At 38.3% G+C, this 26,736-nt stretch overlaps 1 protein-coding gene across 2 annotated transcripts; it reads right to left on the reverse strand.

Moving 5' to 3' along the window:
- Window positions 1-43: 43 nt before the first annotated feature.
- Window positions 44-25,087, reverse strand: col6a2 (collagen, type VI, alpha 2). 2 transcript variants are annotated; one of them, XM_067430982.1, is made up of 29 exons: window positions 24,947-25,087; window positions 23,961-24,265; window positions 18,655-18,738; window positions 13,623-14,230; window positions 13,439-13,459; window positions 12,939-13,004; window positions 11,832-11,885; window positions 11,651-11,695; window positions 11,326-11,352; window positions 11,200-11,226; window positions 11,056-11,100; window positions 10,629-10,682; window positions 10,480-10,542; window positions 10,336-10,398; window positions 10,202-10,255; window positions 10,073-10,108; window positions 9,926-9,988; window positions 9,687-9,749; window positions 9,524-9,586; window positions 9,301-9,363; window positions 9,078-9,128; window positions 8,801-8,899; window positions 8,215-8,277; window positions 8,072-8,107; window positions 7,948-7,993; window positions 7,709-7,861; window positions 6,322-6,777; window positions 6,170-6,208; window positions 44-1,429 (listed from the first exon to the last, which is right to left on the reverse strand). In XM_067430982.1, exons 3-29 carry the CDS (start codon window positions 18,728-18,730, stop codon window positions 828-830), a joined length of 3,036 nt encoding a protein of 1,011 aa, XP_067287083.1. In that variant the 5' UTR covers window positions 18,731-18,738; window positions 23,961-24,265; window positions 24,947-25,087; the 3' UTR covers window positions 44-827. The 2 variants fall into 2 exon arrangements, with proteins under 2 accessions (XP_067287083.1, XP_067287082.1); XM_067430981.1 differs by having other exon boundaries at window positions 23,957-24,265.
- Between the last annotated feature and the right edge of the window lie 1,649 nt (window positions 25,088-26,736).

Below are 26,736 nucleotides of genomic sequence, written 5' to 3' on the forward strand. Positions count from 1 at the left end.
GACAGCAACTATGGAAATAATCATTCAAGTGTCCAACAGCATGTCAAATATTTAAATGTTTATTTTTGGTTCTTGGAATTAAATGATTGATTGCAGTGCTAATAATAGGCTCATAATTATTCTTATGTAGGTGAAGAAACCTATATTTCACTATAAGTAAATATTAATCTTAAACAATGGACTCCTAAGCATGTGTTGGATCAAGAGTGCATGTGCTGTGGAAGGTGGCACAGATTTATCTGAGCTACTTTAGACCCTTCAAGTCCATGGCCAATTAAGTCAACAATGTTTTTAGACATAAAGGTGATACAGAATGAATGTGGCAAGTGTATGTGTCAAATTATTTTACCCCTGAATTAGTGCACTTTTTTTCTACCAATGTGCATCTGATAATGATATACAGGAAAAACTCCAGTCTTACTCTGGTTTAGCACCTTGTGTAGAGGAATATATAAAACAAAACTTCAGCTAGAGGCTTTTCAGCATGAAAATACAGAAATAAAAAACTACAATTGCAATTGTCAAAATACACATTCAGTACATATTCTTTGGAGTGTTACTAGTAACTTGACCTCTTGGTTTTACTGCAGTGTCTTCTTGTACCCAAAACCCATTTCCACTGGTGCATCATTGAGTTTAGGCAAATGACAGAGTTGTCTACTTTCTAAGGTCTTCCTAAGTTGTCAGTTCAGCCATGATCTCTTTTGCCAGAATAGAAGTGCTTAAACCGCATAGATTTAGTATGGATAAAATGCTTCCGTTCTACTCTAACCATTGTGCTGAACCCTATGACACACCAATCCCCCACTAAAAACCCACCCTACCCCTCAGCAGATCCACCGAACGAATCGCTCAAAAAAGCTGGCTTTGTTCAAATGGGCAAAATCCTGCCCCCTGAAAATGGCCGTCTGGTCTCCTAGCGAAAGCTTCGCCAGGATTTCCTTGTCGACATCGCTGCCCATGGCAATCACTGTGGGAACGCCCTCTGCCCTGCGCATCGCACTAATGCCTTCCTCTAGGTTCTTGTTGCTGGTGACCCCGTCGGTGATGAAGACGAACGACAGCTCGGCATTTCGTCTAGCCAATCGGGTGCCTCTGCTAGTGATAATGTTGTTGACGGCGTACATAATACCACTTCCCACATTGGAAGTAGAATCCAGGTACCTCATGGTGGCCAGGCCGTCAGAGATAACTGTGAAGTTGTTGGTAAGTTTGAAGACCAGTTCATGTTGGTTTTCATCGCCAAACTGTAGAAGAGCCACCCTTGCGTTACGTTCATCGTCATCTCCACGGGCTAGGGACAGACGGTTGGCGACATTCTCCACGAACTCGCGAGCATAGCGGAAATTCTCCTGACCCATGCGCTCTGATCCATCCAGCATAAAGACGAGATCAACAGGTCGCTGGATGCAGTTGGCTACGGCTGGCTCTATAAAATACAAAAACAGCAATGATTTTCTAGGTTGTCATGCTTTGGATTTAGGTGGTACTTCAAGCTTGAATTAGACCAATAAAAAAAATCCTGAATTGAATCAAATACTTTGCTATTATATAGCATGTGAAAAACAGTATGGCAACAGAGCATTATGTCCGAATACATAGTTTTCGAAAAACAGTAGGTGAAAAATACCCAGGTGACCTACTACTTCTGTTGAGGTTCTGAAGTGTGCATTCGATGGACACTTTACTATGAGGCTACGGGTCATGTGACAGTAACAACATGACAGATGTATACATTCAGATATACTATATAGAATCGCAAAATAATTTCCAATTCAAATGTAGTACCTACTCAATCAGTATGAGATTTTGAATGCAATTTAAATAAAATGTACAGCATAAATTGGTTAGAATTGAGATAAAGCTGGATTTGTGTGTTAATTTAATTTTTTGTGTTCATTTAAAAGTAAATAAACCTTGAAATATTTTAATTGCTAAAGATATTTATTTGTTACAAATAATTCAAGTTGCATTTCTTGCAGTCCAAGAGCTTGCGATTTTTTTCATTGCACATTTCTAATATACAGCGTCATATATATATATATAGATAATACTTAGTACTAAATATACACAATTTTGTATTACCAAGAAAAATCTCATTGCTTCATTCTCATTTCAAATCTTATTTGCCATAATGGCAGACTGAAAAAAAATATTCTCACTGATTTGTGCATAGTCCATATAGCTCAGACATCTTTTTCCACTCACAGATAGTCAAGATCAAGATATACAAGGCTAATTCACATTCATATGTATAACCACCAAAAGAATCACTGAGATAACATCAATCATGCAATATATGCCACATAAATGGCCATTACGTTTATATAAGGAGGCTACAAAAAGTATGACTGAAATGGCTTTGCACATGCATGCTTTTATAATGATATACTCCCTAAAGCTTTTTGTTGCCTAAAAATCGGATTAAATCTGCAGTAGGTAACTTTTGTAAAAATGTATTTTTTACATATTTGTTAAACCGGTCATTATGTCCTGACAGTAGAAAATGAGACAGATAATATATGAAAAAATCTAGCTCCTCTTGCTTCCAGTTGTCATATTGCCATTTGAAGAAATACACCGCTCCCGGTAAGAAACAACCAATCAGAGCCAGGAGGAGTGTCTTAGCAGTGTCAATCAAGCTTGTGGCGCTGATCACAACCCCCTCTCATGCACAGCACGTACAGGCTTTCAAACTCAAGATTACCGGTGTGCCTCAGCTTTGCTTATGGTGGACAAACAATCCAAACTGCCAATTCTTTGAGTGGCACCTGCTCATAAAATAAAGACAGGTAAACGGAAAAATGTTTCATCTAACCAGTGAATGTGCTATACTGTTTGCTTACTAGCCTGCGTGTTCACGGCAGGCTCTGTTGTGATGGGGGAGGAGCTGTGGAGGGGGGGCTGTAGCGCAGCAGAGAGCAAGGGGGAGTGACCTGTGAGTTGTGCTTGTTCAAATTTTTAGGCTATGTCAACGTTTTTTTAAAAACTCCCTACTGCAGCTTTAACTCCTAGGGGCAATTATTTAGAAAATGTACTTATTAAATTTATATATATATATATATATATATATATATATATATATATATATATATATATATATATATATATATATATATATATATATAAAAAATTAATAATAGACCCGAATGCTGTAACAATAGTAAAGCAATTTAGAAAAACAATCTCAGTTGATCATCATACAAATCATTTGTGCACAATAAAGTGGCCATTTGAAGGTTGACAATGGTAAAGCAGCAGTAAGAAGCTTCATAGATATTTCACCAACCTATGAGAAGCTACTGAACTCAGTCTTAATGTGCAAAGTGCAAAACTGATATGAATACAGTATCAAAATGAATTGTTCATTAATGTACAGATGCATTAAAGGAATAGATGAAATGAAAATGAAAATTGAAAAATGGAAATTCAGTCATCATTATTTCAAACCTGTATGACTTTCTTTCTATGTACTACTTTTAAGTCACTTTCATGGAGTTGTTGTTTTCCTCTCTGGAGCCATATGTTTTCATTGTTGCAAAGCTCACTTAAAAAAAAGAATCCTTTTGTGTTCCATGGAAGAAAGAAAGTCATACAGGTTTGAAACAACATGAGTTTGTGTAAATTATGCCACAAACATTTTAATAAAAAAAAAAAAATTCCCTTCAAATCCTAGAAACCCTGAGGACTCGAGCAAATGAGGATAAGCTAATGATAGCATGCTATGCAAGCAGTGTTGAAAAATCTGTTCATCTGTTCTCTTCATTTGCAAATTCGAATGCAAAAAAAAAAAAAAGATAACAGAGCAGCAGGCATCAATGTCAAGAGGCAAAGGTTGCCATTTCACATTATTGTAGCAGGGAATTGCTTTTAGCAGAGGTTAGCAAAGAATTAGAAGTTATTAACTGGCCATAATGCTAACATGCTAGTTTCTTGCAAATTGCATCTTTAAGAGAGTTATTAGCAACTGCATTCGATTACTGATAACGCAAAAACTACATTCATGCATAGACCAGCTAGCTTTTCCTTATTAAGCACAATTTCTCAGCGAGGCCAAGGGCTTCCTACTGTATCCTTTTAGTCAAGCTACCAATTATTATTATTTATTTTTTTTGGAAATGCCCAATCCCATGCTTCCTAACACAAGCCAAGAGCTTTGTTTGGGTCTCCCATCTCAGAATAGATCAATCTAAACGATTCAATGAACAGATTGGTCCATCTCTGTTTGTCGGGTTCAGATGTCTGTTTAGCCATCTGGGCTGCGTAAGCCAATGTAGCTACAGCCTTGGTGTAGGCATCAGGGTGTTTGGCCTCTTGTAGATTGTTCATTAAGTCTGAGATGTTTAGTACAGTGGTTGGGATGGGACTGTCCTTCCACTCCTCAGCTAGGCCATCATCTGCAAGTGAGTGTTGAAACAATAGTTTTAGGGGCCTCCTAGCAACTGGCTCCCTCTAGATGCTGTTTGATTGATTTGAGTTTTTATTTTGATATTTTAACTTTTGCGCTGATCATTGTGCGTTTATCTGAAACCCTCAAAAGGAAATGTCACTCAATGACTGTTTACACACGACTAAAACTTTTTGTTGGTGAATTCATCATCTTTTAATGTCTTTTCACCTGATTTGTTGATGTTTTCCATGAGAAGATCATTTAATATTGATTTAATTTTAGCCTGGTAGTAGAAGTACAAATGTGTTTGTCATTCATACAGTACAAAACTATTTTTTTTAAAAGCCAAATTAACTGGTCAAACTGCTTATATATAAAGTAAATGAACACTAGGTATTGCACATTTGTACTTGTTTTTGAAAGAAGACTCTTATGCTCATCAGGACTGCATTTATTTAATCAAAAATACAGTACAAACAGTAATATTATTACACATTTTTTCTATTTTAATATATTTTAAATCAAAGCTGAATTTTCAGCATTATAAGTCTTCTGTGTCACATGATCCTTCAGAAATCATTTTAATATGCTGATTTGGCACTTAAAAAAACATTCATTATTATGTTGAATGTTGTAAACAGTTGTGCTGCTTAATGTTTGTGGAAACTCTGATTTTGGAGGATTAACAGAAAGTTCAAAAGAACAGCATTTATTTCAAATATCATTTTTTTGTAACATTATAAAATGTCTTTACTGTCATTTTTGATCAATTTAATAATTTTCTAATAATTTCTTAATGATAATTTCTTAATGATACTTTTGATATGATACTTATGATACTCTTTCTTTCTTTCTTTCTTTCTTTCTTTCTTTCTTTCTTTCTTTCAAAAAAAGAAAACCCCAATTTTTTGAGCATTTTTACAACAGCAACTTTGTACTTTCTTCATAGAAACGAAACAAGGTAAAAAAGTTTCCACTGCAACATTTAGTTTATGCAAACGGAGCCACAGTGACATTTCCCTGGTGAGACTGGGCTGGTTATTGCACATAACAAATCATTACATATACATTTGAGATGCATATCCTAACAAATGTATAACATTTGTTATGTGCACTGAACCGTTAATGCATAAAAGTGACCTTCATGAATATGTTGATCATTTACTCTGAAAATCTGGACAATTCTGTGCATTTTATTATTTTGCAGAAAAAAAATGTATATGGCTTCAATAGGCCAAATACAACCCGAGGGGGTTAATTATATTAGTATAATATAAAGGCTGATAATAATTGGCCAATAATAATATATTTCATGGCATGCATTGTTGTTATTAACTAAAACCATTAAAAAATAGTCTTTGGGCAATTTAAATAAAATAAAATATAAATATTAGATGGAAAAACTTGAAAATTACCACACAAAAAAAAAAAAAAAAATCTGAAACTGAAATAAAAATAAATGAAAAGCTAATTAGAAACAATAGCACAACAAGATTACCAAAACTAAGATTTAAATTAAAAAAACCTGAAAATATAAAAATAAAAAAGAATTCAAAAATATTAATAAATACTATAATAGTATGATAATACTAAAACAACACTGATTGTATGTATAGAATACTTTGCTTCAAACCCTGTGAAAAGGGCGATCAAAAAATAATAAGGTAAAAAAATATATATAAAATGTAGGTATTGACAAAAACAATTCTTCAAAATGTCTTTTGAAAAATTAGGAGCCTTCATCTTCTGTGAATGGACAAGTTAGGAAAGAACACTTACCACTTTTACATGGAAGATCTGGGCAAACAATCACTGGATCTAATACAAAAAAAGAAATCAAAGTAATCAAAAGAAAGCTCTTTTTTTTTATAATTTTGGATATCAAGATCACATGTCAACATGTCAAAGTCAGGCCAGGTCACGAGACTCACCTGGGCAGAGGACGGTTTCAATCCTATCGATGAAATCTTCTGCAACCAGATCGGCGAAACGCCTCATGCCCATGACCCTTCCATCTTTTCTGCAAGCGATGGACTTCAGGCTTTCATTCTCTTCCGGCTGGTCGAACATGTCACCAATACCGATGGCATTCACGTCAATGCTGGTGTCCGTGCAGAGGTAATTGAGCAGTTTGTCATCGTCACGGGGGTCATACCGGCCGTCTGTGATCACAACCACTGTGACGTTAGCCTTCGCACGCCGGCTGTCGCGAATCAGGTTATCATAGGCAAACTTCAGGGCGGAAGGCGTCCACGTTCCTCCAGCGATCCACTCAAGCTTTTTCACAGCTTCTTTAAAGGCAGACATAGAGTCGATCTTGGAGTCGTTGAGACGAATAGCTTGGAATGTTCCGTTGTGACTGTACTGGACAACGCCGACTCGAGTTCCTGGGAAATTTAGTAAATACAAATTTCGTTAGATTAAATTAAACCACTTCTGCTACTAAGGAAAAATATCCGTACATGAGTCGAGTGACCTCTGACCCGACATATGACTTAGGATGTAGGAGTAGCGTAAACTTAGAGGTAGACACCTCTTGTGGTTCAAACAAATAGGGCTGAGTAACAGTGTTTTGTTTTGCGCTATCCTCTGCGCTTCAGTGTTCGACAATACGTCAGAGGTCACTCTTCCGCTGGAACTAGACGTGTGCACAACTGTTAATGGAAGCCAGTGATTATACCCCAATAGAAATTTTACTTTCCCAGAATGTTCGCAAAACATCCCCACTGGTGTCAAGGATGTCACCTAGTAACGTTCCCAGAACGTTCCAGGACATCATAATGTGGAGTTCTTTTAAGAGTTGGGGCACGTTATTTGGCGGACCTTCACAGAACATTCAGGACGTTATCGTAATGTTTAGAGGACCATATTTTATTTGGAAATGTTATGTTTCCAGAACATTCACAGAATGTCCCACTGGTGTCGATGACGCCACCTAGTAATGTTCCCAGAACGTTTCCAACATGTCATGATGTGTCATGAGTTCTTTTAAGGGTTGAGGATGTTATATGGCGAACCTTCAGGGAAATTTCACGACGTTCTGGGAATGTTTAGAGGACCATTACTATAGGTTGGGGGTGGGGGGGGGGGCATTACTAGATCCTAATGGATTACCTTTATGATAAATGGATGAGCCAGGATATTTTTTAATATTGCTATGATTGTGTTTTATTAGGATGGCTTGAGGGTGCGTAAAATATTGGATATACCTTTCATTTTTGGGTGAACTAACCTTTTAAAAGCTAATCTAGACTGCAATTTTGCCATAAAAGATTATTAAAATTCAGGGCAAACAGAAACACAATGACGTGTTTTTACCTGTATCAGAACTGGGATCTTTTGCTATTGAGCCCAGTCTGTTGATTGTATTGATCACAAAGTTCTTCTCCAGGGTAAAGTTGGTCAAGCCTACACTTTCAGAGCTGTCAATCACAAACACAATATCCAGGGCACCGCATCTCTTTTCACAATCTGAAACAAAGAAGAAAATTATGTAGCAAAAGCAAATATACTGTAGCAATCCATTCTTTTCAATTGAAAAGTTATAAGAACCTTACCACAGCATCCACAGGTCTCTCTGATGTAGTTCATGACATCGCATTCCTGAGGAAATGTATTCAACATTCATCCCTAATGTAATTATGTGCAATTTAACCACAACAACTGAATTTGAATACTTACAGTAAGGCCAGGGTCTCCCTCTGGTCCAGGGTCACCCTGTTAAGTACATAATTTAAAATCATTTAATATTAAGTTCACATAAATAGTAACACATAAAAGTTCACATCCTTTAAATATTAATATGCACTGAAAAATAAGCTTACATCTCTTCCTCCATCTCCTCTAGGCCCCCTTTGTCCAGGCTCTCCTGAGGGTCCAGGCTCTCCCTGAAACACAATGAAGAAATATTATTATTAATAATAATAATATTATATATTATGGAAGTTATATCAGTTGCAAAAAGAATTTCATGTTGACTTTAAAGTCACCCCGAAATCAAAATTTACAATTTTATTTTTTAATTGAATATTGTTTTTAGTTTTTAAAATAAATAATTTATCAGTGCACAACATTATTTAAAATATGAATGTGCCCTTGTGATCTTTAATTAAAATATCTTGTCCCTCTTGAAGCGGTATCTCTTCTTTGATGACGTGTTTACCGGCACGAGGGTGGGGTGACCTGTCAATCATGAAATCGACCAATAGCAAACCACAACAATCCAATCAATTCTCAATGGACAAAATAAAGTCCCACACTACATTTTCTTGCTCAAGAAGCCCTTTAACTTGGATATACATCACAATAGAGAACAAATGACTATCACAACTTCCATGTCATGCTGACTTTATTTATTTTTTTATTATATTTTACAGCTATTGCGCAGCTAAAATGAGTCAATTGACTTACTGCCTCTCCTGGAGTTCCCTTTGGACCTGGGTCGCCCTTTGGTCCGCAGTCTCCTCTACTTCCCCTGGGTCCAGGAGAGCCTTTATCACCCCTGTCACCCTGTAGGACAAATATATATTATATAATATTTAAATACTTTGCAGAAATGATGTTGATATTTTGTAAACGGCTTGGAAAAACTGTTTGTATTATACAAAATCTTAAACTATAATTTGATCTAAAGTTCTGAACTGTAATAACTTTTCCATACAAGTACAAATTTAACTAATTACATTACCGTAGGTCCTCTTGGTCCAGGATAGCTGAACCCAGGTCTGCCAGAATCACCCTATGGCAAGAGAAACAAAACCTTGTTTTAATAATAGACAAGCAAGCATTGTAACATCACTATTTTAAAACCATTCGATTTGTGTGTGTGTGTGTGTGTGTGTGTGTGTGTGTGTGTGTGTGTGTGTGTGTGTGTGTGTGTGTGTGTGTGTGTGTGTGTGTGTGTGATGTACCTTTGGACCTGGAGGGCCAGGATCACCTCTAGGGCCAGCATCACCTGGGTCGCCTTGGGAACCCTATAATAAAGATAACACGTTTGTTACCAATTCTAAATAAGTTCATTGTCTCACTGGGCAGTGATGCAACAAGACTGGTTTTGGACACTTTCAGCCAATGTGTACTGTGAGACGGCTGGAAAATATGACTGGACATTATGTATTTCTCAGGGTTTTTTACATTTCTGCCTGGTTCTCCAGGAGCTCCTGGTGGGCCTCTTGGTCCTGGAAGTCCATTATCACCCTAGAAGTTAAAAACAAAAGCCAAAAATTTTGATTTAATTTTTAATCATGTTTACCTTAAAACCAATAAAAAATGTCCAGTATTTAAGCAGCCAAAATACCTTGGTTCCTTTGCTGCCAACTTCCCCTGGAAGACCCCTGGTACCCTCAGGACCTGGTTCACCCTGTCAAACGTTATTCATATTTCAATTTATCATCTAGGACATTGATAAAATAATTATTATATCATTAAACTAACACCCCCCCCCCCCCCCCCCCCCCCCATGCAATCTGAGTTTACAACAGAAAAAGTTACTTTATTTTGAGTTAATTATCATTTTCAGTGAACCCAAACACTGACCTTGTCTCCTTTTGACCCATTAGGTCCAGTGCTGCCTTTAGGTCCAAAGTCTCCTCTTCTTCCCTAAAAATGCAATGGTAAATATTACAGTTCTGACACAGGTCAACCTACTGTAACAATTTTTACATGTCTAAAACTATTCCTCACAGGGTCGCCTTTAGGTCCAAGTCCTCCTGCCGTCCCCTATAAAACAAAGCAAAAGTTTCCTATAACATCAAATAAAAATTGCTTTAGAGTGTTAAAATGAAAATAACCTTAATCAAAACAAATCCTTACAGGAGATCCTTTCAGGCCAGGAATTCCAGGCGATCCAGGGCTTCCTCTCTCTCCCTGTAGGGGATGTTAAAGAGTACATTACAAAATGTTTGATAGGCAATATTAATGTAATCTCTGTGGTTATGAGATCTTACTTTGGGTCCAGGATCTCCAGCCAGGCCAAGTGGACCTGGTCTTCCTGGACGACCTGGATCCCCCTGAGAACAAAGTGAGAAACCATGACTCCATAAGCCTAATTATTGTTATCGTTTTATTTTTCTCTGCAATTTATCAGGTACCTTTTCTCCCGGAGCCCCTGGAAGACCAGATTCTCCAACATCTCCAGAATAGCCATCAGGACCCTGTGAAAGGCACATTCATTAGCTGACATTAAATGACTTGTAAAAATCAAGTAACAGATACTCCAAAGAAAAGACTTGTCACATACCTTGTCACCCGGGTCACCTTTGCAGCCAGGAGCGCCGATCCTGCCAATTTTACCCTGTTAAAAAGACAGATTTTTAAATTTTATGTCAATATTGATTATTTCGATGTATATTTTGGCAGTCTAATGATGTGTTATCCAAACTTCACTTTGAGTCTACCCAGTGGCGTAGCGCAAATCCACGGGCCCCCACGTGAAGTCTGTGGCTCCCCTCGTTAGAAATCTCATTCCAGGGTCCCGGTAGTAATCACGTTCCGGGGAGGGTGTGTGGTGAGGGGGGTTGGTGGTTGGTCGCCCCCGGTAGAAATTGCATTCTGAGGTCCCGGTAGAAATCACGTTCCCGGTCCCCCTCGACAGCGGTTTTAACAACACGCAGGTGCGTGCCCATCCGCTACGCCACTGAGTCTACCCCACATTTACCATAACTAACCTTCTGCCCATCCGTTCCATTGCGGCCAGATATTCCAGCAACACCCTATGAAAATAAATGTATTTTATAAATATTTCAACATTTTGGAAGATTCCGTATTCAGAGAAAGTATAACATGATAAGTAAATGTTATGAGGAACTTACCTTTTTCCCTTGTGCTCCAATTTCTCCCTAAAACAGATAATTTCCATATAAACAAAAGTAAGTTTTTGGTGCATTATCAATATGACAACCATATTTATCAGATCTAACAAACAACTTTGTAAGTACCTTTTCTCCTCTGACACCAGTCTCTCCCTAAATGAGAAAAAGAAACAGTAGGGTGCTTAGAACTCGTAAATTGGACATTTAATGACAGCTAATTAGATGTACACTACATTTGAAATGAACAATATTTAAATTGACAATATTTACTTAAAAACACCTAAACATAAATGATATATTGTCAAGGCTGTCTGAGCCTTCCTTTCTTGTAATCAGCTAACCATATATGGTTATCAGTTAATGGCAATCATTTCAGAATAGCCAAATATGTGCAGATTCATTGCTCTGATTGATATATATTGGTCTATGACAAGACATGTGAAGAACTCACTTTGGGTCCAGGATGTCCAATGGGTCCCTCAATACCTGGATCTCCCTGTAGGTTTTGACATGAGTTAACACATGTAGCACTGGTGTAAGATCTTCACTGAATACAAATGAGGTTTAGCATAGTCTTTGGTTGAAGTGCAGTATTTTACCAAATGCTTTCATGTGAACTTGATTGTACTCACAGGACGTCCTCTTTGACCTTTAGGGCCAGGGTCACCGTTATCTCCTTTAGCTCCCTGTAATAATCAAGGCACCAGATCAAGTGTTAAACAGTAGTGAAATGACTTGTTTATTTAAGGGTGCAGTATGTAATATTGACAGCTAGTGGATTAAATTGGTACTGCAGTCCAAATTTAAAATATTGGAGGGGATGTTCGTCTAGAAATCTAGACGCACCCTAGCAACAGCTAATCTAATCTGCCCGCGAGTGTCGTCTAGGAACTCTCAATACCCATCTGAGCTGTAAACGCCAAGCTCTTGACGGGCCAATCACATTGTGTATAGAGTCGGTGGGCAGGGCCATAATGACGGCAGAGTTGTGCTTGCGTGCTTCTAGTAAACACAGAAACTGGCGAACGGCAGTCTTTCGAATCAGCTTTGACCACGACTCTGGAAGACTTGGAGTTAAGCTTTTCTCTTAGAAAAGAACAAAGAAGGGCACTGAAGTCATTCTTAAAAAGGGAAGATGTGTTCGGAGTTTTGCCGACCGGATACGGTGAATATTTAATCTATCAACAAGCTCTGCTTCACCTTCGTTGCTCTGGTTGGTTGTAGCGCTATCCTATCGCGTGCAGAGGGGGTTTGAAAGACAACCCTTTATCCCGCCCCTCGGATTGAGCCCTGTCAATAGTGAGTTTCCAGACCAAACATCTTGATGTGGGTCTGGCTTGACAGGCTAGGGGGATGTTTCACCTCTGCTACTCAGACCTGCTCATGCGGGTCGCCAAATTGAGGACAGAATGAGCGCAGTTGACAATGGAAGGCGAGGCGACTTCCATGCTGCAAGTTAATGAGTTAATTTATCTGCGTTTTAATACCCCAGTTCATGGAGATTTTTTGATGGATGCTGAAGTTTTTAAATTGGGTAAAATTTTGATCTCTGACCCAGCTCAATTGCTGGCTTCCATGGCTGCTGCAATACGCTGCGATTTCTGCCATGGGTAAACTGGCATTGGATGGGATCACACAGACCAAAACAAAAACAGGCATTTTAACCAAGAACGCACATTTCAAAGTATAATAACTGGCTATTTCAGTCTTTTTTACTTTAGGTTTTTTTAGATACTCACTTTCTGTCCCCTGTGTCCTGCTGGACCTGGGGGTCCTGGAGTCTCCAAACATTTCGCAGAGTAGCACTGGAAAATTAGTATGAAATTGAGTTAGAAATCATGATGCAATCCAAATTTTCCTTTTTTTTTAAAAGACGTTTTGTCACTTATATGATGAAGCCATAAGGATGACAATAAAGTCCAGAAGCTTTAAAAAAATGACACTCAAAAAATAATTTAACATTCATGGAATATTTCCATTGCACAAAAGGTTCTATATAGTGGAAAAAAATTATTTGGATCATTAAAATGTTTGAAAAAATATGTTTTTTTGAAGAAGTGTTTACTGAAAGGTTTTTTGGGGAACCCAAAAATGGTTGTTCTATGGGACTGCTGAAAAAAAACCTTATTATAACCTTTATTTTTAAGAATGTAGTGACAGTTCTATGGATAATAATGTTGACACCCAATGAAAACCAAATTGAAAACAATAGATGTCTGTACATTGATATGTATCTCACCTCTTGATAAGCCAGATGAAGCTGTAAAAGAGAACGAGAGCAAAGGAAGATTATTAAAATTCTAAATAATCTCTAATACTTCTGATTTTATCCTTAAATGTGATTGAAAATGATCAAGCACCATCATATCAGACTATTCTGCCACTGAATACCCAAAAGAAAAATATAAAAGGCATTGCATTACCATTGTGTCATAAATGCGGTCGATTGTTGATGTCACTAAGAGAGGTCGCACTCCTGTGAGATCAACCGCCATGTATTTATCACGATAAACTCCAGCGGGTGAGTTTGCGATCTCCCTGAGTCCCGTCTCCTCCAGGTTCCTGGACGATGCGACAGCGAAGATCCTAATGAACTCGTCACGTGCTCGTTCCGCCGCCACTTTGATCCCACCACATGGGTTTCCTGTCACGTGACCATCGGTGATGACCACCGCAAAGCGCTTGGCATTGGGTTTGGATGGAAAATCGACAAGTTGTTTGGTCATGTTGGTGATGGCACAGTCAATATAAGTGCCCTTGCCCAGGTATTTGATTGGTTGGAGCAACCGGATGAATTCATTCTTATTGGTGACCTTGCTGATGATTTCCTGGCGCTGGGAGAAGTGAAGACCTCCGACAGACCAGCTGATCTGAACTGAACCTCTGTAATTAACATCTTCCAGTTTCCTAGCAAAGGCGGCGGTAAACTCTTTGATGCTCTCTACCAAGCTGCCAGGTGGGTTCTCCTGCAGAGCTATGGTCTCAGATGTGTCGATGACAAAGTATAAGTCGATTGGGCATTCAGGTGGTTCTGGAGGGACAGAACACACACAGCAACACAGTCATTACAGACACTGTTAACAAAATAACATGTTTAAAGTTAATTTAAAGGGGTGATGAACTGAGAAATCAACTTTTTCCTAGAGCTTTTGATATATAAAAGGTCATGGTAATATAAATATAGCCTGTAAGTTTCAGAGCTGAAAACCCCCTTGTTAGTCAAAGAAAAGCTTTTATACACCAGGCCCAGAAAATGATGGCACGCACATCTAGACGTCATCATGTCGTGAAACACTGCCTCTACATGAGTATAGAGAATAATGAGTATAGAGAATAATGAGCACGTCTAATTCAGTAGCCGTGGGTTGAAGCGCCTATTATGTGATATATAGACCCATGATTGCGAATTTTAGCAGGCAACCCTGCCAAAATAACACATTTTACCCCCCAAACACGTTTTTTTTTTTCTCGGAGAACCCCCCCGAGAAGCTATTGTTTAGGGCTAGTAGTTGGCGGATATTTTTGCAAAAACTTGGCAACCCTTTCTGCACGTGCGCTGGAATAAACGATCTTAGCCGGTGTTGTAAAAAAAAAAAAAAAAATTTAATGATACACAGAGTACTTACCCAACATGATCATCATTTTTGAGAGAAATTGTGAAGGTGAATGCATACACAAACAAGCTCTCCGTTTAGGATTCAAACTAATATTATCCAAGCCCCTTTGATGATGACGCGCATGATTACGTTTCTGTTTATCATCTGTCCGTCATCGTCTAAAGCCCGCCCTGATGATTTCACTGGTCCAAACAGTTTCTGTTCAGAGATAATTACTCCTCTATGGATCAGGTCCAGACTGAACCACCCAACCTAAACATTTTGTGGGCGGGGCTAAGTTCGGCTGGCATCCAGGCTAACTCGGACATGTAGGGGCCAGGGCTCGCAAAACCCAACGTCCCAGGCCATGTGTTTTCCAGACGGGCTACCAAAACGTAAGCCCGTCGGCAGGCCGTTGATTCTCAAATAGTTGAAAGAATATTCCTTTCTTGATCTGCGCTGTTCAATCTCTCTTGACTTGACATTTGAAGGGCGCGTGCTCACGTATGTGTGTGTGTGCACGGTTCGCGCTTATATCCACCGATCGGGCGGGCCATGTAATACAAAAATAATATTCTAATCAATCGCGGGTGGATGAGAAATAAATAATTGTCTTTGTTTTGTCTTTGACGTTTACGAGCCCTGTGATCGACAGAATCATTGCCGCTTTCAAAACAATCCCTCCCTCATGTGAACTGAGCTGACAGGGGAGCTGAAGCTCATTAAATATGCAAATCATATCCAATCCTAGCCGTGGGTGTTTACTTCCAAATCTCTAGTGCGTCACACCCACCAAAACACAACGTTCAGAAGACAGCCTCAAAACCAGTGTAGAAAATAGCCTATTACTTATTAGTTATGATGTTTTTGAACGTAAAAACCACACGCATGTCATTAGTTGACCTCAGACAACAGTATAATTTTTTTTTAAAAACAGTTCATGACACCTTTAAATAAGTAGTTACTTTACTAGTGGTTCTGACAAATTGTTTATTGCGGCAGCCTGTTTAAAAATGTTTAAAGGTCCCGTTCTTCTCGTGTTTTCGAAGCTTTGATTATGTTTACAGTGTGCAATATAACATGGGTTCAAAAAAACACAGTATTTTTCACACAATTTACTTATCTGTACACCGCTGTTTCCTCTGTCCTAAAAACGGCCTGATGATTTTCTTGTTCTATGAAGTCCCTCCTTCAGAAATAATTCACGAGTTGATTGGGCCAGCGCTTCCCGTGTTGTGATTGGACAGCAGCTTAGGTACTTTCCCCGGAAAGGTCCCGCCTCTTACCATAACGGGGAGATGCAAGCGCTGAATGCGTGCTCTTCTCCACGTGGGAGAGCAACAAGACCACGCCCCCTATTTTGCGTGTTCTTGTGGGCAGAGGGTTAGTCAACAAACGCTTCTAGTGACGTCATTCCTGCAGGAAGTGCAGGGGTGTAGTCCAAACCGGCCGTTCGCTGTAGGCTTTGAAAGGGAACTTCTGTTAAATAAAATATCTCGCTTGGCATTGAAATTTGAGCTTTATAATTTTACAGGTATTATTTATGCTCTAACAGCAACATTACACACTAACTAAAGTTTGAAAGATGGAATCGCGAAGAACGGGACCTTTAACAACATTCAAAGCATGTTAAAACATCACACTCTTACTTAATCTAGACAAACTGAGTATCATTAGAAAGATTTAAGACTCCAGCTTCGATATTCGACCACTGTTTATGATAAAAATGGGTTGCAGGGACATTCATTTCTTAATTTATGTCAGGAGTGCAAAATAATCTGTAATGTAAGAAATTTTGAATAGAATACCACAGTCATATGAATTCCCCCTCGTGTGCTGAGGTTTATTTGTGTCTACACAGCTGCATTGAACGGCGTTCATTAGGGCTCTTAGTTAAAAAATGCGCATATTTGGAGAAATGCTGATTTATTATCACATGTTTGCAAAATATTTTGTCATGCAGAATACCATTTGTATTCACTTCCCACTGAATTGAGCTGAAAGAGTGTTCACAGTGAGCTCGGCCTCTTCTTCCTAGTTCGTGTCAGACATGACTCGCTCATTCAATCTCTACAGCTGTCAATCATCTTTCATAACCATAACTCCAGCCCTTCTGCATGAAGCTACTTCCTCATCCAATTCTCAGTGAAGAACGAACTGAAGAAACATTTTTACATTTGAAATAAGAAGCTAATAAACACAACGTATCTATGGTATATGTTATGTGTGTGGGAAAAAATAGATTTGAACTGTCAGGCTCGGATATAAATATTTTAATGCCTGTCGGGCTCGGGTCGGGTTCGGTTACTGCTCTGTCGGACGCGGGCCGGGCTCGGACAGAAAAATGCGGCCCGATCCGCACTCTGAAGTGAACGCCCACAGCTAGGATTGAAGAAGATCTGTATATTAAATTAGCTTAAGCTCCCCTGTCAGTTCACACCAGGGAGAGGAGAGATTGAGGGAAAAGTGGCAACCAGAATGATTTTCTCGATCACAGGGCTCGTAAACGTCTTTATCAAACAAACACAATGATTTATTTCTCATCCACCCACGACTGATTGGACTATTATTTTTATAATACACACAGCCCGCACGATCGGTCGATATAAGCGAACGTGCGTGCGCGCGGCCCTTCAAATGTCAAGTCGAGAGAGACAACAGCACAGATCAAGAACGGAATAAAATGAGTTTCATCGGCCTGCCGGGCTTTGTGAGCCCTGGCCCATACTTCAATGAGTCCAGCGTGCTAAAGGTATGTTCTGTTAGACACGTACACAAAAGCAAAACAGTCTATAACAATGCAATACTATTATTACATATAAAAACACGTTTTACTCACATAAGTGTGTTGCACCATTCCTGACAGATCGACCAGAGATTTGTTTACAAACGATCCCGTACTGAAATTAAGTGAACATGTCTTCCCCACGTGAGCTGAAACTTCATTAAAAGTAAAGTTCAACAACCCATTCCTAATATTAGTATCCGAAGGAAGACGACTGTGTTCTTCCACAATCAGGAATAACGCAATATCTTGCTATCTTCTTCTGCATGTTTATTGTCGTTGGCTAGCTAGCACAAGTTGATCACCTCCATGAGGTCAGTGGGCGAGGCTACTGGATTAGACGTGCTGTAGAGGCGGTGTTTCATCGCGCAGTGATGTAAGAATGAAGCACAGGACCGTTTGCTGAGCCAGCTGTCTATAAAAGCTTTTCTTTGACTAACAAGGAAGTTTTCAGCTCTGAAACTTACAGGATATTCTTATATTACCATGACCTATAATATCAAAAGCTCAAGGGAAAGATGATTTCTCAATTCATCACCCCTTTAAAACTTTTTATTCACCAAAGAATCCTAAAAAAAGATTTTATTGAAGAAAATGTATACATTTATTCAGCAATGATGCATTTATGCATAAATATGCATAAAGACATATGAGGTACAATTTTTGTTATGTTTTTGAAAGAATACTCTAACCAAAGCTGCATATGTTTGATCACAAATATAGCAAAAACTGTAAAATTGAGAAATATTATTACAATTCAAAATAACTCTTTTCTATTTGAATATATATTTTACAACGTAAATTATTCCTGTGATGGCAAAGCTAATATTAATACTGTGGAACCTGTGATACGTTTTTTTCCAGGATTCTCTAAAGAAAGTTAAAAAGAACAGCATTTATTTAATATAGAAATGATTACATATCCAACAAACACTATTATAAATGCCACTTTTGATCAATTTAATATGTCCATCCATATTGTTAAATACAACATATGTGTAATGAGCAAAGACACAATGCATTCATATTATAATAAAGCAGATTAATCGGTTACTAAAGCAAGTATTTACTTACTTGAGCAAGAAGTCTGGCCCTCAGTGTGAACCACCACAAACAAGAGGAGGAGGATTGATAGTCTCATCATCCCCATTCTCCTTCCTAAATAGACAAGCAAACAGGATGTTTGACTAGTTGACCACTTATACAAGAGGGTAAAATATGTCTCTGCAATGCCAAAAATTGGGGAATGTGACTGTTTTGCCACTTTAAATTAAAGTACTCTGATGCACATTCATTAAATTATAAACTAACAATAGTTATAATAAATTGATAAATATAACAAATTCACCCAATAAATATAATATAAACTAAATAAATTCAGTTTCATATAGTGTATCTTTTGCATCAGTCCAGTTGCATTATCCACCAGTACTTCTAATAGAGACACATACAAACAGATAAACTGGTACATCAAACAATCAATATATAATTTATTAAGAAATGTATTCTAAAAAAGTATAATTGGATTTTTGTCAAATATGTTATAGAAATGTCCTTGAAAGTTCTGACAAATGGAAAGGCTGTTTGGTCACACCCATAGATGTGAATTGAAAACCGAAAGAAATTCAAGATGGGCCCTGTCCCAAATCCCACCCTAAACACTCAGGATCTTCCTACGAGTCTGCACTTTTGTGACGCAAAGCCGCTTTGACTGTCGGGAAGAAGTTTGCTGTGGAGCTCAATTTAGTGTGTGATCGACAGAAGTGTGCATCAAGGGCATATCAACTGCATGGACTTAACGGACATTAAAGGGTTAGTTCACCCAAAAATGGAATTTATGTCATAAATGACGTTCCACACCCGTAAGACCTCCGTTTATCTTCAGAACACAGTTTAAGATATTTTATATTTAGTCCGAGAGTGTATGCAAGTGTATGCACACTATACTGTCCACTGATGTCACATATGGGCAACTGATGTCACATATGGGCTACTTTTGATGATGTTTTATTCCCTTTCTGGAATAAAAACATCATTAAAGTAGTCCATATGTGACATCAGTTAGTTAATTAGAATCTCTTGAAGCATCGAAAATACATTTTGGTGAAATAAAGATTCAAACGGACATGAATCAGCGTATTGATTCATGATTCGGATCGCCAATGTAACATGATTTCAGCAGTTTGACACGCGTTACGAATCATTAATCAATACACTGATACATGACCGTTTGAATCTTTATTTTACCAAAATGTATTTTCGATGCTTCAAAAGATTCTAATTAACCCACTGATGTCACAGATGGACTTCTTTGATGATGTTTTTATTACCTTTCTGGACATGGACAGTATAGTGTGCATACACTTAGATACGCTCTTGGACTAAATATAAAATATCTTAAACAGTGTTCTAAAGAATAACGGAGGTCTTACGGGTGTGGAACGACATTAGTGTAAGTCATTAATGACATCAATTTCGTTTTTGGGTTAACTAACCCTTTAAACGGTAGCCATTGCACGTCCACCAGACTGAAAGTGCATATAAAGTGTGCCATTTGGGACAGGGCCAGGCAATGACATTCTGGGAAATAAAGTGTTCTTCCACAACATTCAAAGTCTGATTTGACAAACTTAAACATTTTCTTGTTAAAAATGACATGTATTGATAATTTACGAATGTAATATTATTATTATCATTAATAATTTAATTTACGTTTTAGTTCTAGTTCCTGTTTGATTCAATTTGGAAAATACCATTTGGAAATTAGCTATCATCCTTTTTGAGGTACAAGTCAATTTATTTACTTACAATGTCAGTACATGTTTGTTGCCTGGTCTATCACCAGTCCAAGCTCAATTTAAACATCGGTCTGATGAGTCTGCTCTGTATTTTCTACTGCCAAGCGGCAACCTCCCGCGATCTCTCTTGAAGCCAATACGGAAGTAATGTAAACTGTAATTCCTTGACAGGCCACTAGGGACAATCTCCAGAAGGGAGCAGAATCTCATTGAGCCCCATGTTAAATTTCTCAACTTTACAGCAGAAAAAAACATGTTTACACCCTGGTACAAATTGTGGTTTTGGCCTATAAGGCTAATTTTGACCTTCATGACAACTGTGAGAGGGGTGAATTTTTTTATAACTCATTCGTTAACGTTATATAAAGCATTAAAGTTCTGCATAATTAAGGGCGTGGTTACAGGTGGATAGCCATTTATCTGCCGCCTATAGTCATAGCGTCTCCTCAGCTCCGCGCACATCCAGCCTTTTGCCCATTTTCTGTTATCCGGGAGTGACACGCGATGACTCGCTCACAAGATGGCAACGCCCAGCTCGCCCGTACTTTAAGCTTCAGAACGGCTTATCGGAATCCTATGGGTCCATATTTTACGTCACTACTTCCATATTTTTTTACAGTCTATGTCTACTGCACAAGAGGTGTGATAAACGAGCATTATTCAAATGACTCTGTATGCAAATGGATAGTCTTTCAACCAATCAGACTACAAGAGGCGTGATCAGCGGGCAAAGACCCATCATTTCTCTATCCATAAACCTACCAATAGCGCGCCAGGTGGATAACCCAGTCTGTGATTGGCTCCTGCAAAAGTGTAACAGAAGCAGATGAATGTACAGGTTTCCAGACTGAATTGCTGGGTGAAATCAAATCGCCGGCATATCAGGCTGGGTTTATTCAGTCTATGTTTGATGTATACATATTGTCAAATGGCAGTAGAGCTGTTAATTTTGTAGTCCTAAAACCCAGAAGAGAACTTAGCATTTTGAATCATGATTTTTTTCCAATGGATTTTTAAGTTGAGTAAATGAGTAAAATAAGGGTTGTGGTTAACATTACCAGAAGAGACATTCATGTTTTGTTCTAAAACACAATGTCCACCTCAAGCTCGAGTTTTTAAAATGGAAGTTGCTAACAAGATGCTAAATAATGACTACAACCACCAATAAAACAACTTAATTTTAAAAGTTTAAAAATTCACATTTGACTGTGCACTGTAAAAAAAAAAAAAAAATGCAGGTCTCCAATTTAAAATTTTAGTTTCATTTGGCCCAAGTGAATTTCTGTGAATTAAATTGCATCAATTCACAGAATTTCAATTCGGCAAACTGAAAAATTTAGATGTGATCAGTCACTAAAAAATTTTCAATTGGAGAAATTTCGTTTTTCTACAGTGTGTAATTTATGATGTAAAACAAAAAATGATAATGTATTCAGTAGTTTTTTTAAATATTTTTTTAAATATACTGTATAAATGCATAAAATATGCATATTATATATGTGTGTGTGTGTGTGTGTGTGTGTGTGTGTGTGTGTGTGTATAAATATATAAATATAAATAAAATCAACATATTTAAATTAATAGCTCTATATTCCTGCATTGTTTTTAATTCAACTATGTCATTAGCAATGCTTCAAGGGATGGTAGCTCTCTAATTAAAGCTGTGTTTTCGTACCTATTGTATTTTTGTCCCATTTTTTATATATACATTTTTTATTAGTGATTAAACTAGTATCTGGTTGGTTTGGTTCATGAGTTATACCTCTTCAACAAATACCTGTTTTTTTTTTTTTTTTTATCCCTACCGAAGTTGGACTCAATAGACTTGTGGGCAGTGCTCCGACAAGTTGAACGCTTGCAACCCAAGTTCATGTCCCGAAAACCCAATTTTGAGTCCCGGCTCGGGGGGCTCTTTCCCAGTCCCGCCCCCTCTCTCTCTCCCACTTTGCTTCTTGTCAGTTCACTTCTATCCTATGTCAGGGCATCTTTACACAACAACGATACAATTTGCCGTTTTTCATGGACATGTAGCAATACTGTCAAAACGATCCGCGTTCACACAAAACAAAAATGCTGCATGCTGCTGCCAGGCCAGTGGTTGGCGATGTCACTTCGTAAATAAACTCTACGCACCTATAGACTGAACACAATACTCATGCACACGATAACGGTATAGTTCTCAAAAACTTGCACTTTGAATCTCGTTTTTAAGTTCGCATTTTCTGGCCCCAAAACGCAGCTGTCGTGTAAACGAACGGCCAAAACGCATAAAATCAGTATTAGCTGAAAACGATGTCTTGTAAAAATACACAAATAAATCTTAAAAATAAAATCCCCATGGGAAAAATATTTCCAGGACCAGCTGAAAAAGTGGGCGGGCACTGTTGCAATCTATTAGCTTTAAATAGGGGCGTGGCTTTGGCCGGAAGTTGTTTTTAATTTTCTCCATATTATTCTCAGTGTCATTATTCATGTATAAATTATTGTCCAGGATACTGCTGAAGGGCCAAACAAACGGCCTGGTACTTTTCTCTGGGGGTCAAAATGGACCAATCACAATTGCTGTATATAGATTCAATTAAAAAATATATATTTTATATAGATTTCTGGGTTGGATTTTTCATCTACAAGTCAGATATCAATTACCAGAATTTATCCATTCAAGCAACTGTACAATATCTACAGTATCAGAGGTCTCAAATAAGACAAAATGACAGTTTCTGAGCCCCCAAGAAGTACGACAATTATTCTCTCAGATTAAACTATTTGCTAGTGTTTTGAAAAGATAATATTAAAAACTAAAGGGCAACTAATTTAAAAGGCAATATTCTCTCTAGACCGCATTTGTCAGATGCCAATTCTTAAAAAAGCATCTTCCATTAAAACAACAGATTCAAACTGACGTTTCAGTTGAAGTATAACACAATTAGTAAAGTTTTATTTCAAACCATTATCTCATCTTGGCCTTCACGTTTATTCAAATGACTTTAAAAAAAGGCAACAAAACAGAAATATGACCTATGGCCACAATGTTATTCGTGCTTGCATCTAGTAGCACAGGGGATCCAATGACATGATGAATCAAGTATTGTAAATATTTATGATGCATCTAGGCCTATGCAAATATTATATGCATTACATTTACATTTGGTTTTCGAGGTCTGTTCGTTAGTCAAACTGATTACACCATAACGTCAGGTATTTCAGGCCCATTCGACAATATGAAATATATGTGAAATAGGCTAGCCTATATGAGGCAGTCATAATATCATGCGTCTTTTAATCATATAAAATACGTTTGAAAATAAATCAAACAGAACAGCAACGATCTACGACATTAAATAACATGTATAAGTGCATGCAAAGCACAGTTAGCCTATGGAATGCAAACCCATCGATTATTTCACTAAATTGTTTTTCAGCAAATATAAGAAACAAGTACGAATTTACTGCTGACTGAATAAACTGTACAATGTGAGAAAAAGTGATAGCATTAAGTGTCTAAGCATTTCCACACTTCCACTCATCAGAGACAGAAACGCAATGCCAAAGTTTCATAAAAATGAGTCTTCACTTACCCACCAAAGATCCGAAAATCTGAAGAACTTTTCGAATGCTGATTTATGTTTAGGGTTATCAAGCATACATTCCGAACTAGGTACAAAGCAGAATTCAGAATAAAGTCCAAAATAAGGGAGTGAGTGAGAAGCCAAGCTGCAGGAGAAGTTTCCTCTGCGCTTCTCCCAGCTTGAACAGAAGTATGGTCCCTCCTTTCATCCGCGCTAGAGGACCGAGCAGCCGTGCATGGTCCATTCTGTCCGCATGGCGGCGCTGTGCATCCACACTAATGGACTATACTCCCACTCCTCACGATTTTTGATGGATAGCTGGTGATAAAATAAGGGGGGTTGTGAATCATCCACACATGTTCACAAAGACCGGCGTGAGGACATCTTATTGGGTTATTTTACGTTTTTTTTTGTTAAAAAGTAGGTCCGTATTTATTGTATTAATCTTAGGAACGAACTCTCATATGGCATTTCTTCTATGGAAGTGCATGAAACGCATGTGGCAGCATCTGTCGGCGGAATGACCATTAATTTTCAAAGAAAACAGGCGTTATATCTTTTTGAGTTCTTGCAGTTTTCTAGAGAATGCATGGGCAAAACACTGCCAGATGTAATAAATAGGGACTTTAAATATACGTTATCATTGCACACACACACACACACACACACACACACACACACACACACACACACACACACATTTAAATACATTATTATTCATTTTACAATTGGAAATATTATGTCTGCATTCGCAATTTTTTTTTTTTTTTTTTAAGTCCAAATACCAATTATTTCCAGTGTACAAGTAGGCATTTTTATAGGCACGGTAGCTGATTTGATTGTTTTGTGTTGCTGGTCGAAAGTCACTTCATATCCGGATAGCAATAACTAAGTTAAGTGGTCTAAATGTATTGGAAGGTCTGTGGAAGGTTTCTAGGACCATAAAATGTTCATCCAGTCATTTAATTTGGTGTGAATGCAATGATACAATGTACTCACCTGCCTGTCAACGTGTGTATTTCCATATCATTGCGCACATGGCTCCATTTCATGCTAGACAGACATCAGACACTGAGCACCAAAACTGAAACAGCAGCCACCTTTACAGTCCTGAACTAAAACAACAAGCTTATGCTGCATTCACACCATAACTACTGTAATTTGGAAAATATGTAAACCGTGAAGTTCTACTTGGAGCACATCGTGACTCGAATGTATGCGTTTCAATGGCAACACTATCAATGAAATTAATCTGCAGAAGTCAGGTGATACAGATCAGTGCTCTTTAAAGGGGCACTATGTCGTATTTTTGCAGTAAAATATCCAAAAACCACCAGGCCATTGTTATATATTTTGCTCAGTTGAGTACTTAGAGTATCCCAAATGTTTCCAACTATTTGTAAAATGTGAGAAAATTGCTATTTTAACCAAGGAGCCAGGACATCTGAGGGAGTCGCCTGCCAATTGCGTCATATCTGCGTTATCCTCGGTTTTTATTTGGCAGAAACGCTTTACTCTTAGCAGTGTGCAACAAGTGTCCCAGAAGCTGCCAGAGTAATGTCATAACATCATTTTAAAAACACTTAAATGTATCTAATATGATAAACAGAGCTACGTTACCTTAGCCTGACAAGCCAGACAGAGCTCAATCCGAGGGGCTGGATAAACAGTTGTCTTTCAAACTCTCTCTGCACGGCGTGCACGCAATTTGACAGCGCTACAACCAACCAGAGCAACGAAGGTGAAGCAGAGCTAGATGATAGATTAAACTTTCGCCGCATCCGGTCGGCAAAACTCCGAGCACATCTTCCCTTCTTAAGAATGACTTCAGTGCCGTTCTTTGTTCTTTTCTCAGAGAAAAGCTTAACTCCAAGTCTTCCAGAGTCGCGGTCAAAGCTGATTCGAAAGACCACTGATCACCAGTATCTGAGTTTACTAGAAGCACACAAGCGCAACTCTGCCATCATTATGTTAAGCCCCGCCCACCGACTCTATACACGATGTGATTGGCCCGACCAGAGTTTGGCGTTTACAGCTCAGAAGTGTATTGAGAGTTGCTAGACGACACTCGCGGGCAGATTAGATTTCTGCCGCTAGGGCGTCTAGATTTCTAGGCTAACGTTACCTCCATGACCGGAAAAGCGGAAATACTGCCGGCGCCCGTCGACTGTGTGCCATCATAATAAAAGTCCCACTGCTCGTAAGACGTGTGTTGTGTTCATCTCATAAAAAAAAAAAAATTCGCTTCAGCAGCCTTGCTCAGCTCCATAACACTCGGTCTTGCTCTGCTTCATACTATAGTAACGTTAATAGCCGCATCTATCAACATTATTTACATGTCCCAAGATTCTGCAACTTTCTCAAACTTTCAGCGTCATCAAACTACGCCTTTGTTTTGAATAGGCGCCCTCTAGCTGACGGAAAAGTTGCATGGTGCACCTTTAAGTTATTTATGTTCATTATTATTGAAGTGCTTTGAGACATGAGATGGCGTCCCTCGTGGCGCTTGTTTGCTCTGGCTGCGTGGCTTTGGAGATGCTGTGAAGGGAGGGTGGGATCTTATGGTGTGCGCACACCAAATGCGAAGGGAATATTTGCATCAGGTTACTCACGCTAGATTACTCGTTGGATTAGGCTACTTTTTTGCATCACTCGAGCGAATAAAACATAACACGATGAGGAGTGTCTTCACACATATCAACATAAACATTTCTTTCTGCCATTTTTTTCTGTCATCAACCATGTTGGAGGTAACTAGGCCTACTACTGCTGCTCTGTACCTGTTGTGA

The sequence above is a fragment of the Pseudorasbora parva genome, chromosome 22, assembly GCF_024679245.1.
Source record: "Pseudorasbora parva isolate DD20220531a chromosome 22, ASM2467924v1, whole genome shotgun sequence".
Classification (NCBI taxonomy): domain Eukaryota; kingdom Metazoa; phylum Chordata; class Actinopteri; order Cypriniformes; family Gobionidae; genus Pseudorasbora; species Pseudorasbora parva.

Excerpts from the sequence above, each read along its gene's own strand:
- col6a2 (XM_067430982.1), bottom strand. The coding sequence starts at position 18,730 with ATGGGGATGATGAGACTATCAATCCTCCTCCTCTTGTTTGTGGTGGTT. Across the intron at positions 10,256-10,335 it reads CTGGAGATCCTGGACCCAAA|GGAGAGAGAGGAAGCCCTGG; the intron begins GTAAGATCTCAT and ends CATCCCCTACAG. Across the intron at positions 1,430-6,169 it reads AGATCTTCCATGTAAAAGTG|AGCCAGCCGTAGCCAACTGC; the intron begins GTAAGTGTTCTT and ends TGTATTTTATAG.